The following is a 17,539-nucleotide window of genomic DNA, read 5'->3' on the forward strand; positions in this document are numbered from 1 at the left end:
GGGAAATAGTGTTCTGCTCTATCCACTTCCAGGTACCAGGCCTGGCCACTAGGTGGGAAAGTCCCTTACCTAACTGGGAGCCAGCTGACTAAACCATCATAAGGTAACTAGATGCCACCCAGCATGGCTAACTCCACGTGGCGCCAGCACTAGAGCACGACGTCAGTCAGAAGGCGGAGCTCTCAGCCTCGTCTGGCAGGGCGCGCATGACGTCACTCCCCTTCATTCATTGCGTATTCTGGACCACGCCCATTCACTACGGCTGGCGGCTATTGGCTGTCAGTTCTGTGGGTGTGTGCTATAAAGAGTTCTCTTTTGACAGCAGGCCCGGCCCAAGACACACCCACGGCCTCTGCGGCCAATGAAATAAGAGCCGGGCAGACGTGTGAGAGAATATGGTCGCTGCGCGCCGCCCGGCCTGTCCTTGTTGTGCCTGACGTCAAGCCAGAGCAGACTACAGAGGACCTGCAGCATGTCATTCAGCGTGGAGCAAAGGGCCAAGGCCAACAGCCTGGAGTACCGGCTCTTCTTCAGTGAGTGATGTGACCGGGGGAATAGACAGTGCGATCGGTAGGGGATGTGAGTGAGAGGGGTTAATGGAATGGCCTGACTCATATGTGACCCAGATAACATATACATTATAGAGTGTTACTAATGCTACCTACACAGTACAGAACATATACCGGTACTCCACACACCTTACAGAACATATACCGCTGCTCCGTACACCTTACAGAACATATACCGCTGCTCTGCACACATTGCAGGACGTACACTGGTGCTCTGCACACATTGCAGGACGTACACTGGTGCTCTGCACACATTGCAGGACGTACACTGGTGCTCTGCACACATTGCAGGATGTCAACGTATACCAATGCTCCTCACACATTACAGGATATATACTGGTACTCCACACATCTTACAGAATGTATACCGCTGCTCTGTACACCTTACAGAACATATAGCGCTGCTCTGTACACCTTACAGAACATATAGCGCTGCTCTGTACACCTTACAGAACATATAGCGCTGCTCTGTACACCTTACAGAACATATAGCGCTGCTCTGTACACCTTACAGAACACATAGCGCTGCTCTGTACACCTTACAGAACACATAGCGCTGCTCTGTACACCTTACAGAACACATAGCGCTGCTCTGTACACCTTACAGAACACATAGCGCTGCTCTGTACACCTTACAGAACACATAGCGCTGCTCTGTACACCTTACAGAACACATAGCGCTGCTCTGTACACCTTACAGAACACATAGCGCTGCTCTGTACACCTTACAGAACACATAGCGCTGCTCTGTACACCTTACAGAACACATAGCGCTGCTCTGTACACCTTACAGAACACATAGCGCTGCTCTGTACACCTTACAGAACACATAGCGCTGCTCTGTACACCTTACAGAACACATAGCGCTGCTCTGTACACCTTACAGAACACATAGCGCTGCTCTGTACACCTTACAGAACACATAGCGCTGCTCTGTACACCTTACAGAACACATAGCGCTGCTCTGTACACCTTACAGAACACATAGCGCTGCTCTGTACACCTTACAGAACACATAGCGCTGCTCTGTACACCTTACAGAACACATAGCGCTGCTCTGTACACCTTACAGAACACATAGCGCTGCTCTGTACACCTTACAGAACACATAGCGCTGCTCTGTACACCTTACAGAACACATAGCGCTGCTCTGTACACCTTACAGAACACATAGCGCTGCTCTGTACACCTTACAGAACACATAGCGCTGCTCTGTACACCTTACAGAACACATAGCGCTGCTCTGTACACCTTACAGAACACATAGCGCTGCTCTGTACACCTTACAGAACACATAGCGCTGCTCTGTACACCTTACAGAACACATAGCGCTGCTCTGTACACCTTACAGAACACATAGCGCTGCTCTGTACACCTTACAGAACACATAGCGCTGCTCTGTACACCTTACAGAACACATAGCGCTGCTCTGTACACCTTACAGAACACATAGCGCTGCTCTGTACACCTTACAGAACACATAGCGCTGCTCTGTACACCTTACAGAACACATAGCGCTGCTCTGTACACCTTACAGAACACATAGCGCTGCTCTGTACACCTTACAGAACACATAGCGCTGCTCTGTACACCTTACAGAACATATACCAGTACTCTACACCCCTTACAGAACATATAGCGCTGCTCTGTACACCTTACAGAACATATACCGGTACTCCACACATCTTACAGAACATATACCGCTGCTCTGTACACCTTACAGAACATATAGCGCTGCTCTGTACACCTTACAGAATATATATATACCGGTGCACTATGATAATAGTGACAGATTGTGGCGGCCTCCATTGTGAGTGGATGAGCCAAATCCTTTCTTTCAGTAACAGGAAATGTAATCGTGGTTAAAGGGGTTCTCTGGACTTTACAACCTTGCTGTATGCTAACCTGTGGAGACAAGATAGTCTTCTCGAGACTTACCGCTGTGTAGCACCGCTACTTTCGCTGTTTCCACTGCGTTCATGTGACCATGGGGACTGGATGTGGGTTTTTCCGCTCGGGTTCTGACCGGATGTGTTCCGGAGTCTTCCTCTTCATCTGTGTGTACAGTATATGCAGCTGAACAGGAAGACTCAGGAACACATCTGATCTTGACCGGAGCGGAGATGGAGACAACAGAGGAGTAGGTACTGAGCAGATCATCTTTCCCCCACAGATCAGCGCAGAGAACTCCTTTAAGATTCTGGGGAAAATGGAATCGTGAACAGTTCTGGAACGGTCTAATTGACTTGATGTTTCTATTTCTCAACAAGATGTCTTCCTGTGATTGCAGAGGACATGTATCACTCTGCTTGTCTCATAGTGGACTGCTCTGCCTGGATACAATGGTAGCTCTAGGAATGTAAAAAAAAGCTTAGCTATAAATGTGAAAATATAATTGTTCCATTTACTGACAGCAAGCAGTGAAATGGTGAGGACTAAAGTCTTTCAAACCGTAAAGCTAGCCCTGTTGCCCATACGAACCAATCCCTCCCTTGTGCTCCAGTTTTGATAAAGGAGGCCCATATATTAGAACATTGCATATCACTGTGTAGTAATTAAACTTGATATGTCTGAGGTCCAGCCCCTGTGAACAGATGAATAAAATTGGTAGAACCCTGCTCTATATGTGCTCCTAATTTGTAATGTAGGTCTCCAAAAAGTCTTCTTACGTCCACCACGTGCACAGAGCTCGGTGGACGCCTGCCTCCTCCATAGGTGCTGGATGTACCTTAGCCGCACCCTTCAAGATCTGCTCTTGGATGGGATTGTGACAAGTTCACCGGAACAAGTGCTGAAAACTTGTAGGGTCCTATTAATAGTATGACCATACAAGAGCTTAAAGGAGGTGTCTAGCTGCAGATCATTATTTAAGTACCACCCAGATGGATGCATCCTCACCTGATCTCCAGCCACGTGGCTCCACTGCTCTTTGGTCCCCACATGTCTGTATCCGGCATAGATGGAGATCATGTGCTCATTTGCAGCCAATGACTGGCCGCTGCAGTCATGTGTCCCCCAAGAGACTCTGTGACCCCTGTCCATGCCGGAAGTTTACATGTGGGAACCGAAATCCATTGGAGACAGAGGTGGACCTATTATGGCGGAACAGAGTATCAGGGAGCAGGTAAGCAGGGGCAGATTGGCCATAGACCCTACAGGGAAATTCCAGGTGGGCCAATGCTCAAGGGAGCCACAGGCTGCGTTCATAGCGCCCTCCTGAACTCAACTGTATTACAGTCCTCAGGATGGAGATACAGTTGAATACTGTGGCATTACAGGCCCCGCCCACTTGCGTTGTCCCCGCATATTTGTGTTGCCCTGTCTTCTGTCACTTTGGACCCACATACAACATCAGGCCACTCCAACCCTGCAGGTAACTATGCTTCCCTCGACCAGTAACTTTGTAGGGTGTGGTATTTAAATCACTATTTGAAGTAGGGCAACTCCTTTAAGAAAATGAGGTTGGGTATGGCCGCTAGTGTTGAGCGTGAATATTCGAATATTAATCGCGAATATCACAACTTCGCTAATTTGCCAATATTTCGAATATAGTGCCATTTATTCGCTATATTAAATATTCATCATTTTTTAACATCTGAAAACATGATTCCTCCCTGCTTCTTTCTTGCGGGTCAATGAGTCATTGGCCCACAAGCAACTTAAGCAGGGAGTAATCATGTTTTCATATGGAAAAAAAAAAATGACGAATATTCTAAAAAACTAATATATAGCATTATAGGGAATATATTCGTTATTTAGAATATTCTTTATTTTTTTTTCCAATCTGTTCAGTCGTTCGCATACTCCTCCCCGACAAGCGTCCCCATCACCATGTGGCTGTGGCTTCGAAATTACCATCGGATCTGTGTTTTCCCTGAGCTCGTGAAAACTCAGATCCGATGGTATAGTCTAACCCACAGGCGTTCCCATGGTGACGGGGACGCTTGTCGGGGAGGGGTATGCTAACGACCGTACAGATTGTGGGAAAAAAAAAAGACGACTATTTGCTATAATGCTATATATTAGTTTTTTTAGAACATTTGTCATATTCGAAAACACGAAGTTGTAGCAATATAGCGAATATTCGTAAAATACACATATAGACTGCAATTTACGGTAGCTAATATAGTGCTATAGTATTTATTTATTTTTTTAATAGTGTACATTTTTTCCAAATCTGAACTTCAGAAGAGACAAAAAAAATTAGACTATAAAAAAAAATTGTAGCCCTATATTAGCTAAATTGCAGTCTCTATGTGTATTTCACGAATGTTTGCTATTTTGCTATATAGTCTTGTTTTTAGAATATTACGAATATTTAAAAAAACTAATAGCAATATAGCGAATATTCGTTATTTAGAATATTCTTCTTTTTTTTTTTTCAATCTGTACGGTCGTTCGCATACTCCTCCCCGACAAGCGTCCCCGTCACCATGGGAACACCTCTGGGTTAGAGTATACCATCGGATCTGAGTTTTCACGAGCTCAGGGAAAACACAGATCCGATGGTAATTTCTAACCCACAGGCGTTCCCATGGTGACGGGGACGCTTGTCGAGGAGGAGTATGCGATCAACTGTACAAAAAAATGCGAATATTCTATATAGCCAACCAATAGGAAAGTTGCCTTATACAGTTAAAAGAAAATCGCAATAAGCGAATAATTAAATTGCATATTATTTGCGATAAATAGAATAATGACAAATATTAAATCGAATATTCGCGAAATCGAATATGGCTCATCACTAATGGCCACATGGTCAGGTTTCGAAAGCCGGAACCAGCAGTGATCTCGTAAAAAGAGAAGTATCTATCCTGTTCCCTTTTTCTCCTTTTATGCTCCACTCCTGATTTTGTATACCCTTAACAATTATGCACCAGTTATTTCTCCTGGTGTGAACAGTCTAAAGGTCCCGGGAAGATAAGGCGATCGATCATTTGTTTGCAACCAGTGCTTAATGCAAGGCTATTTCCGTGTTTCTCCGAAAATAAGATTTTTGTCCGAAAAAAGGTTAGGGCTTATTTTTGGGGTAGAACTTATTTTGGCTCCATGAACAACAATCGCACATTTATGCTTGAACAAAAAATCTAGATTTAATCAAATACAGTATAATCAGGTCATCACATTCTGGAAAAACAGCATAACTCTCCAAACCCTTAATTGCATCAAGTATTCCTTCAGATCCTATTTCCTTCTTCGTGTACATTAACTGGTACGGTATTCATGAACCATAAAAATCTACATTTATTCCTCCTTTATGCCTCCTTCACCTAAGTGAGAACTTTGATAGTGAAGGGAAGCGTGGCTGTCGGCATCATTTACCATTTAGAAGGCTAATTCACTGAAGCTTGCACCGCCCGCCCACAGTTTCATGGCAGCTCAGGAGCCATTAGGGCTTATTTTTGAAGTAGGGCTTATTATTTTAAGCCTACTCCAAAAACCCTGCAAAATAGCGCTAGGGCTTATTATCGGGGTAGGGCTTATTTTTGGGGAAACACGGTTCAGCTAAGAAATGAGCAAACTATTGTTTATTGGCTAATTTTTAGGCGGGCATCTGTCAGCAGATTTGTACCTATGAACCTGACTGACCTGTTACATGAGCACTTGGCAGCTGAAGACATCTGTGTTGGTCCCATGTTCATATATGCCCACATTGCTGAGAAAAATGATGTTTTAATATATGCAAATGAGCCTCTAGGAGCAACGGGGGCGTTACTGTTACACCTAGAGGCTTTGCTCTCGCTACATATGAACATGGGACCAACACAGATGCCTTCATCTGTCAAGCGCACATGCAACGGGTATATACGGTAGGTATAAATCTGCTGAGAGATGCCGATTAATGCCCGCCTTGAAATGTGATTGGGCAATAAACGATAGTTTGCTCATGTCTTAGCTGATATGCATACATTGACCAACAGTTGGAAACAAATGCTCGTTTGCCTTATCAGCCTGCAGAAAAGGACCTTTAGACTGTTCACACCACAGTCCAGGAGAAATACCCAGTGCATATGCTGAATGTATCCACAGAGCCCCAAGGACCTGGTAGATGACAACAGAGTGTCCTTTTAGCAGCCTATAGTCTAGTATAGTGCCGAATCGAGCATACATACATGTGGGAGGAATAAGAGAGATCGCGAGCGATAAATCGGTCTAAATGAGTGATGATCGACTTGCTATATCATCGATCGGCGCTGGATACAGGAAATCAGCCCATGCTCAAGGACCCGTAGACATAACTGGGACATAGATGTTGGTCCATCTAGTCTTCCCATTTATTAGTGCACGCGTGATCTGTATCCTCCCTTGTATGTAAGGATAATATGGTCCCAGATTTGCTAATGTGTCTGTGCCAAAAAAATCTGTATAAAAAAAACGCCGCAAATTGCAGAAATATGGTGCAGCTCAGGTTTCTACACTTTTTTTTATTTTTTATTTTTTTTAATACATGCCTGCCTGCAAGGGAACAGAGTTTAGCAGAAGGGGCCAAACTTTACTAGACAGAGGCAGGTCCTAAGATGCACCATTCGGCGCCAAAATTGTATCACAATTCTGGGGTAAAAATCTCTCCCAAAGTAAGCCAACCAATATTTGGTATAGAGGGAGAGAAAAGCGTCCGTCCCTGCGCTGGATTTATCATCCTGCTTGGGCCGTTGTGATAAATCTGAAGCAGGTCTAGACAGCCTGTCTAGAGGGCAACACTTTTACAACAAATTTATTTCTTCTTTATTCCTTGTATAAGGAGGTTGTCTTAAGTTGATTTTACTAACATTACTTGATGCTTTTTGTTACTACCTGTATTTTCCGCCCTATAAGATGCTCCTAGGTTTTAGGGGAGGAAAATAAGAAAAAAAATATTTTCAGACCCCCTACCTTTCAGACAAAAATAAAAGAACCTACCTCTCCTGCTCCAGACGGCGCAACCACCCGGGAGATCATGCACTTTTCCTGCAGCGCTGCACTGTGACCTGATGACTTTGTACTCAGTCAGGACACAGCACAGTGCGGTGCCCGGAGAAGACCAGGGAGCGGTGAGTAAAGCCAGCTCCCACTATATTCACCTCTCCTGGTCCCACTGTATTAAGAGTTGTCTGGGATTTTTATATTGATGATAGGTCCTCAATATCAGATCGGTGGGGGACGGATCACCCAGCAGCCACGCTGATCAATTGTAGGTGGAGACTGTGCGCGCAGTGTGCACGTGCCGTCTCTTCCTGCTGCTATGTCTATGGCAAAGCAGCAGAGAGAAGGAAGAGAGACGGCACGTGCACACTGCGCACGCCGTCTCCGCATACATCGGATCGTTCGGGGGGGTAGGATAGGTCATCAATACTCAAAGCCCGAAGAACCCTTTTAGTGAGCGCTTCCATAATGGAGTATTCACTTTATACGACACACTGCCATTCCCCTCCCCCCTCTTTTTGTGGGGAAAAATATGCATCTAAGGGCTCTTTCACACCTGCGTTCTTTTCTTCCGGCATAGAGTTCCGTCGTCGGGGCTCTATGCCGGAAGAATCCTGATCAGTTTTATCCTAATGCATTCTGAATGGAGAGAAATCCGTTCAGGATGCATCAGGATGTCTTCAGTTCCGGACCGGAGCGTTTTTTGGCCGGAGAAAATACCGCAGCATGCTGCGCTTTTTGCTCCGGCCAAAAATCCTGAACACTTGCCGCAAGGCCGGATCCGGAATTAATGCCCATTGAAAGGCATTGATCCGGATCCGGCCTTAAGCTAAACGTTGTTTCGGCGCATTGCCGGACCCGACATTTAGCTTTTTCTGAATGGTTACCATGGCTGCCGGGACGCTAAAGTCCTGGCAGCCATGGTAAAGTGTAGCGGGGAGCGGGGGAGCAGCATACTTACCGTCAGTGCGGCTCCCGGGGCGCTCCAGAGTGACGTCAGGGCGCCCCAAGCGCATGGATCACGTCATCCATGCGCATGGGGCGCTCTGACGTCATTCTGGAGCGCCCCGGGAGCCGCACGGACTGTAAGTATACCGCTCCCCCGCTCCCCGCTCCTACTATGGCAACCAGGACTTTAATAGCGTCCTGGCTGCCATAGTAACACTGAACGCAATTTGAAGACGGCTCCGTCTTCAAATGCTTTCAGTACACTTGCGTTTTTCCGGATCCGGCGTGTAATTCTGGCAAGTGGAGTACACGCCGAATCCGGACAACGCAAGTGTGAAAGAGCCCTTATAGTACAGGAACTATGGTACTTTGGCTGGAACTTTTCTTTTTTTTTTTTTTGGTCCATGTCGTGCTTAATTTTGTATGGGTCCACAATAAATGCGACAGTACATGGATGTCGTCAATGTCCAGTCCACATCCATGTGGCTGTTCAGAAAATTATAGGACATGTTCTATTGTCCATTTTGTGGGCATGCAAACGGACGGTATCTGTATTTTGTGGATCTTCAGTTTGCGGACTACAAAATGGATACCGTCTTGTGCATGAGGCCTTAGGATCGTAAAGAAAATGGTGTCTTGTCCCTCCTGCTCGGCCACAGAGTGACCCACCTCAGTCAGGGTTTAGCAGAGCGGTCACCTTTACTTGTCGAAGGGACCAGGAAGTAAAGACTGACTGGAAGAGTCTGGATGGGAGTGGCAGGGTGAGGTGATTTTGGTGATTTGTGAGGTGATTTTTTTTAATTTTTTTTTTTAAGCTATTATAAAATGTTTGACAACTGCTGGAAAGCATACCTCATGTTATCATTTACTTGAATCGGCATGTGTGCATGTATGACTCTTTGTAAGATACCTTGTTAGAAGAAGGGAGCATCTTCCAGTATCCTGTAGGTTCTCCTTTCTCTGTCTGAAGGCTCCCTGTAAGTGTGCAGAAACCTCCTCCCTCACGAAGGCGCTTGTCTGTGTTATCACAGGGGGCAGAGGTTGCTCTATAGATTTCCCAGCGGAGCCCAAAGATTCCTCTAGCCAAGGAGGATTATGCCATTTACAGTGATGTAAATGATTAAAACCTTACTATTCGCTATGGGAGATGGCATTGCTTCCATGTATAAATAGGGAGCTGAGGTAATTCTTAACTTGTGTTACATCGTTCACCGCAAAATAACCGTGAATGAGACAAAGCTGTAACACCCTGCACCACTGCTGCTGAAAGAGTGCCCGGACGCAATGAAGAAGCTGCAGCACTCGCACAGACCACTTCAAAGAGCTGATCGGTGGGGGGGGGGTGCCGAGACTCCGACCCCCACTGATCTGATATTGATCTTGGACTATCAGTTTTAAGGCTGGATAGCCCCTAAAGGAGAATTGCGGGAAATTGGCTTATTTAGAAGTCATTCGTGTCTGCGGTAGGGATCTTCTGTAAATATCAGCAGTTATGAGACTGTCTGTCTCGAACATGTTCTTAATGTTGGCGGCAAGCTCAAGAACGTAAGCATTTATTGGGAAACTTGCTTGTAGGTCATGGTTACATTCGGCTACTATGGCCTCTTCTGCTCTCTAATCTTTGTGCAGCTTAAAGAGACTTTCCAGAGAGAATAAAAAAAAAAAAAAAGAAAATGGGCCAGAAAGTTTATTATTAATAATAATAATAATAATATAATAAAAAAGAATTACTCCCCTCCACTGATCCTCTGCTGCTCTCCACTACCCTTTTCTAGCTTGTTTGCCAAGAAAGGGTCACTCAGCCAATCACTGGCCTTATCAGTGACCTGCCGCTGATTGGCTGAGTGGATCCTTCTTGCCATTTCCGGTGTGCTAAGCCAGGGCAGTAAGGAAACACTGGTTGTGTGTTAAAAAATTTTTTTAATTGTCCCAGGAAACCACTTTTATGGATGGTTTCCCAAACGGAAGGACTCCTGAAGAAGAGAAGAGAATGAGATTGATGCAGAAATTGGATAGTGAATGTAATTCAGATGAAAACTCAATTGCGACCATTATTATTGCAATATAAGACCTTTAGGATGTAGAGTAATGTTTAGGGTTAAAAGGGTTGTTCAGCTTTGAAACCACTTTTGTCCTAGAACTGTGGAGGGAAGCATACTTACCTGCTCACCACCGCTCGGTCCCAGCACTTCAGTGTCCTGCTTGCCAACTTTCAGACTGGGTCACACATCACCGCTGCAGCCAATGACACATGTGCCGCCGGTTAACTCCGGAAGAGGGGAACCGGAGTACGGCGAACTGAAGGAGCCAAAACTAAGCAGTGGGGAGCAGGCAAGTATGCTCCAGGTCAACCGGGAGGGGGAGAAGGGTGAATGGGAATGAACTGCTGTACCGGGCACAGCCGCAACTATATGTATGGCTCTGTGACTCTGTAGAGAAATCAGGTGGGATCCCAGGGGTCCATACCATACCCTACATATGTATGGAGCTTTGGAAACCCCATGAACATTTTACAGAAAGAAAATCTGTGGGCGGTGAAATCTGCTCAAATTCTTAATGTAATACATGCAGATTTGCATCAAAATCCACAGCAGATTGAATTTTTTTCCCGCATGGTCTGTATGCACCTTATTTCCTTTTTTCTCTGCACTCCTGTTTTTAATTGTAGTAAACGAGCAAAATGCAAAGCAAATCTGCATTGTGGGAAAGTGGACTATATGTGGTAACTGGGAACTATAAAATCGCAGATTTTCACATACTTATGAAATTTGCTATACTTTTGCTTATTTTTAATGTACTGGCATACAGTTACTAATATACCTTTTGTGCTCCACACAATACTAGTCCCGCACAGTCCTAGTGCCCCCACATAATAATAATTCCCTTATTGTGCCCACCGCTAAACAGCAGTGCTTCCTTTGTGCCCCAGCTCAGTAATACCCACTTTGCAATGCCCTTATATCAATAAGCACTCTGTGCCTGACACTTAGTAATAGGGACCCTTCTGTGCCCCCAAGGTAATACCCCATTCATTCCTCAGAGATAGACCTCTGTGGAGGCATACTCCATGTATGCATGCAGAAGCCATCGGGGAACAGGACAATTTAGAATGGTATTAGAGTCTTAGTAATACTTTTCTCTGCATTGCCAGTGGGACCAGGCCAACCTGCTGGGGAAGTTATCATATCAATGGCACTGTGCCTCATGTTTACAATGCTCAGACACAACATTTTGGAGGAAGCCTCCATAGACTGTGGGTGTACAGGACATAGTGGCGCTCTATGGGTGGGTCCACCAAGGACTTATTATGTAGAGCAGGCAGAGGAAGAGCAGAGTTAGCATGGTGTAGAATCTATGGGACCCTCTAGAGGTCCAAGTGCATCTGCGAAAACTGTGACCCCCCCTCCCCATAGCATTGCCACTGACTACATATGAAAGTAGACAGTCTTCTACTGCCATGTCTCGCCCCCTACAACTTTCAGACAGCCCTAGAGGTGTACATGTCCACCTTACCATGACCATGGTTTTTCTTCAGTGGTGGTGAGCTAATGAGCAGTTTGACATTGAATTACCCCCTTTTATGTAATGGGACATTGGTCCACACCAGGAATCAAGTCTTATGGAGATTTTTTGGTCTTAAGTTTTAAAGATTCTGTGAAGATATCTGGCATGTGATCCTAGGCCTAAAGTCTGCACATACTGAACTTTTTAGTTTAAGGTATTGTGAAACTCGGGCTTTGATTGGATCAGAGTTTTAGCCACAAAAATAATTAGTTTGTTCCATACATAACTTTAAAGGGAACCTGTTATGTTGAACATGGTTTCAGGGGTTTATTCTGCTTGGTGCAAAACAAGCTGGCTTCAGGTGGATGTTATGCAAATCTTCTTTATTGAAGGTGATCCACAAAATAATGCGTTTCGGGGATACCTAGGTCCCCTTCATCAGGTTACACTTGCTGGATATACAGTACAACAGTGGGAACACATGTGGGAGGTTGTCCCTGACATCTGGGCACCCCTTTGTGGGATGTGTCCTAGAGTGTGAAGTTAGTTCATGCATAAAAAGCTTTATTTCGAAGATCTTCACTTGTGGACTAACATGATGGAGGCCCATTAAAGATGAGAAGAAAAAGAAAAGAGTAGTGGAGATGTTTAAAAATATTCCAGTGGAGATATAAGCTTAGATCACGTGATCGCTGAGGATGCGGTGACATGACCCATAGCAGGGGGAGAAAGGGGTGTTGCTGGCAATGTGCTTTGCTGGTCTGGTCATGTGATCGGAATGGTCGCTGTCACATGACCCGATGCCAGATAGACAGAGCGTGGTCGCAGGAGAGCGATCACGTGACTGGTAACCCGGACACCAGAGGATTGAACGGCGTGTGTACGCTGGGTAGCCCTGTCACGTGATCACGGTCACATGGCTGATTACCCCAACAACAGGACGCTAGATGCGGTTCCACTAGGTGGAAGGGAGAATAACAGGAGCGTGTATAGAGAACTACGTGCCATTGAAAGAGTGATTTGAGGAATGACCATTATTGGAGACCACTGTACCTATTATAAAAGGACAAACCAAATTAATACAAATGCAGAAGTGATTATAAAGAAAAAATAAAAGCTGTGATTTGTTAGCCTGACTTCACAGATCGAATGGACATATGGGGGGGCTGTGTAAATAGAGAATTAGGGAGATAAGCCCTACCCTATACTGTATGGTGTCTACGGTCTCGTCAAATTGTATGTAAAAGCATGACTGTATATGATTCTTTAAAATGAGTCATGTGATTAGTCGTGAGGTGGATATGATTAGGGAGAAAGAAAGGTAAGCATTACACATTTGCCTACTGAGGAAGGAACTACGGTTCCGAAACGCGTCTAGTGCGAACTAGTGTGAACCTGACCCAGCTAGTGGTGCGTTATTTTTGTTTCTGCTTTCATCTTTTTTTAAAAAGATTTTTGCCTTGACCATCTCATCTGCATGCAGTTTGAAAAGGGTGAGCACGATATCAGCCATAACCTCAAGCGGTGCAAGCGGTATAATACCATTATAGTGGACTGACTTATTGGTGTGCTAATATTGACGTCTTTGCCGAATACACCGGCGCGGCTCTGCTACATCAACTTCCGCTACTTCGATCGGCGCAGGTGGATACCATCACCGACCAGCAAACCACTCTCTGGTCGGATCACTTGAGACGCCGCGAAGAACGAGCAGAGTGACTACCTCGTGGCAGGAGGTAGGAAACCGCAATATTAAGCAACATAGTTGCTGAGACTATCTATCAGCGACCGCTAACGGAATAGTGGCTGAACAATTTATGTTTAGATCAAGGCAAATCAACAGATAGACTATCTCTAGTGTTCAGATAGTTTATCTCAATACGTAGCAGACGGACACCACATAGCAAAACCAGAGGTCATAGTTGGAGTACTCCTGTCATTTAGGTATATGCGAGAGCTCCGCATTTAAAGTACCTATTTATATATGCTGTTATGTTGACAATTAACTAGGATATGTGTAACATTGTATTGGGTCAATAAAGTAATTTTAATAAATGCAAAAATACTGTGAGCCAGTCTGATTGTTTTTTTAAAGAAAGGTAAGTGTCTGTGTACAATTTCACAAACCAAATAAAATATGGACAGTCTAAAAAGCTGGTATACATCAAAAGGATAAAATAAATACTCAACTGGCAAGTTAAAATACTGTATCTTAAAGAGAAGCAACACTGCTAAGCTGTGAAACCCTGGCGTCTCCTCCTCCCTGTACCGATGCTCGGTATTAGCATATTGAGCGCAAAAACTTCAGGAGGGCGTAGGGGCGATGTTTAAAAAAAACAAAAAAACGGGTGGCAGCATCAGCGGGTGGTACCCCGCAAGTACAGGTATTTAGCTTCTATAAGTAAAACAGATGAAAGGTCCTCTTTAAAGTCATGGTAAGATCCATCATGGTTGTCCACGGCATGTCTTATGTTTACAAAATTTCTTTTTTATATTTGATCTATGTTTGTTAAGCCTGTTACGTAGAGTCTGTATTGTTTCTCCTATGTATTGGAGGCCACATGGGGACTCCAGTACATAAATGATATGGGTGGAGTTACAGTCTAAGTTGCTTCTGATTGGAAACTCTTCGCCGTTTTGATTGTTACGAAATGAGGTAGTGGTACTTATGCTTTTACAGCACATGCATCTGGGTTGTCTGCACTTTTGGCTGCCCCATATACGCTGGCTAGTCTGATTTTGTTTTCGAAGAGTTACACCCGGTTGTGCTTAGGCTTTTAAGTTTTCTGGGGGCTAAGATGTTCTTGAGTCTGTTCCCTTCTGAAAGTCAGACGGGGTCCAGTCGGTATTATTTTACACAGAATGGGGTCTTTTTATTTTTTTAAATATACCAATATTTTGATAGTATGTTTTTTACTACAGTGTGGTTACTGTTGTAAGTGGTAATGAGATTAAGATTACAAGGGTTCTTTCCTTTTTTTAGGGCAAAGACATTCGGTTTGTCAGTTTGGAGGCTCGTTCACGGGAGCATTCTATTGCACTGTTTGGATAGCCTTTTTCTTTAAATCTAAAGGACAAGGTTCCGCTTTGTTCATGGAAGTGCTTTCTTTCAGGATAAATTCACTTCGAAGCCGAATTTCCTCGTGCTTCATGTTAGCGAATCGATTTAACCTGAAATAGTGTAAAAAAACTAAAGAAATCATACTTGCCTCCTCCATTTGCTTGAGACGGGCCGCCATCTTGATTAAAGATCTCTGCTGAAATCCCATGCGTGGTGGCGTATGACGTCACAACCCTGGCAGGCGTGATTACGTAATCTTGCGGCGTGCAAGGTTTCGCTCCAGATCGTTAAGCAAGATGGCGGCGGCTGGCCTGTGGCAAGCAAATGGAGGCGGTAATTTTAATATTTTTATTTTTAAATGTTAATTTCACACAGTTTTTACACTCGGATGCCGCGATCATGTATGAACGCGGCATCTGAGGGGTACAATGACAGGGGGCTGCGCTATTTCAGCTCCCTGTCATTGGACCCCTACTTACAAAAAATGCGCTTTGTGATGAAGTAATTCGTCACAAAGCAAATTTTTTTGTAAAATTCGGCGACTCAGCCGAATTGAACTTATCAAAAATTCGCTCATCTCTAAAAACAATGATAAACCTCAATGGGCCAGATTTATCATTACTCTGACAGCTCACTCCACTTTCACATATGGCTAAAGTCAGTTTTAGCCAAGTCAGATTTATGATCGGCCCTTTAAGACTGTAATAAATGTGGTTTGACGGTAGCAGTTTATCCGTCAGTAAGCAGCTTTACAAAAGTCGCACATCTTTACGAAAAAGTCGCACGTTTTTATGAAAAAGTCGCATGTTCTATTAAAAAGTCTCATAAGATAAGCATGGTCCTCACTGGAGTGAAATTGCGACTTTTTTGCGACTTTTTAAATAGTCCCAATAGTAAATCTGTCTAGAGATTAATTTACATAAGAAAACACGCCCACTTTCAGAAAACTGGCGAGCATAGTGCAGAGCAGAAAAAAGTTGCAAATTTGTGCGCAGTTTTAGCGTTTGGGACTTTTTGGGGGACTTTTTCACTCCATTATTCTGACCTGAGCTAATGATAAATCTGGCCTAATGTCTTCTTCCCAGAATCTAGATTTATAAAGTTAATCTCCTCAAATTTGCCCATAAAAAGGTTAGCAAAACTCAGGGCAAATTTCGTACCCATCTCGTTCCCTCTGTTGGTAAACTTGGTCTTAAAATGAGAATATGTTGTGGGTTAATGTCAGTGCGTTTCACTGTGACAGTTGTGTCTGTGTAGGCTGGCTGCATTCCCTCTCGCGTACTGGCTGCAGGCTGGTTGCTTGGGGCTGCGTGCTGGCTGCTGTGAACTGTCTCCTGTGAACTGCTGCCTGTGAATGTTTGCTCCCCCCGTGATGCTTCTCTGTCTGTGTTACACGGGTTGTTTGTGCACTGGTGTACTGGCTGCGGTGGTCTCCGTGTATGCTGGTTGCCAGGGGCAATGTCCTGTACTACAGCCTGTGTGTTTTGTGGTTCTGTACTCCTGTTCTGATGGGGTTAACGTCCCCTGATCTGTGCCTGGGTGTGGCTTTCATGTGCCCTCATTAAGCAGCTATTTCTACCTGTGAGCTGTGGGGCTTGTGCTCAGTCTTTCCTGTGTCTTGCTAGGTGTAGCCCCTTTGCTGCTGACCCAGGGGGTCTTGCCATCTACACTTGTTTGTGGTGTCGCCTGGTAACGTGTTGCTGCTTTTTCTGATGTTGTTAGTACCTGTTCTGTGATGGTGTTTGAGGTTATGTCCTTGTCTGATCTGTACCTGTCCTGTATGATGTTTAGGTTATCCTTGTCTGTTCCTTAGCCTAGCAGTGCTAAACTGCTTCTGATTGTATCCTGTCCTTTGTAATGCCTGGCAGTGCCTACTGCTTTTGATCCTTGTCTGTTCTTGTCTGCCTGTAGTTCCTTTCTACTTCTGTTCCTATCCCGTGTTTGTCCTGCCTTCGCGAGAGGGTCCCTTGCTTACCCAGAGGGGGAATCTCTTGTCTGTGTGCAGCTCTGCCTGAGACCGCCATACTTCCATTCCGCTTGGGGTCCAGGCATCTGCTTCTGTGCTGGTTCCCATTTGTCTTGTCTTTTCCATGTGCTATGTTTGCTTGGGTTCCAGTTCTTTTTCTGTTTCCGCTGGTGGTTTCACCAGTGTGGTTCTCTGCAGGTAGGGGCCAAGTGTACCAGGACCTTCCTGGAGGTGTGACAAGTGAGCCCTAGGTCCAGTTCATCCCCACCACCAGGGGCTCTGTGAAGAACGGGACTGACTAGAACTCCGCTCTCTGGGTTTTGCCTCTGTTCTGCCAGTGCACTTGGTTCTGTGGTAGTGCGATCACTATTACCTTCCTGCTTACTGTTATGTCCTTTTAATTATACTTGTAATAAAGTTCTCTGTGGGTACTTGGTCTGTTTTTGCCTGTGTCCTGTTTGCTTGACGTCCTGGAGGTCTGCCTTGGGTCTCCGGCACGTGACAGTTAATATAAAGCAGATACCTTGTGAAAGTAGTCTTACTCAAACTTGCGGCAGAGTGATCCGGCAAGCAGTTCCGTCGCCAGAA

At 44.9% G+C, this 17,539-nt stretch overlaps 1 protein-coding gene across 1 annotated transcript in view; it reads left to right on the top strand.

Annotated features, from left to right (window-relative positions):
* Positions 1-390: 390 nt before the first annotated feature.
* Positions 391-17,539, top strand: part of PPA1 (inorganic pyrophosphatase 1) — a 156,733-nt gene continuing 139,584 nt past the window's right edge. The window contains exon 1 of the mRNA XM_040434746.1: positions 391-533. Coding sequence (XP_040290680.1) covers positions 473-533 — 61 coding nt within the window. The 5' untranslated portion in view covers positions 391-472. The remainder of the gene's footprint in view (positions 534-17,539) is intronic.

Source organism: Bufo bufo, chromosome 6, assembly GCF_905171765.1.
Source record: "Bufo bufo chromosome 6, aBufBuf1.1, whole genome shotgun sequence".
NCBI lineage: Eukaryota > Metazoa > Chordata > Amphibia > Anura > Bufonidae > Bufo > Bufo bufo.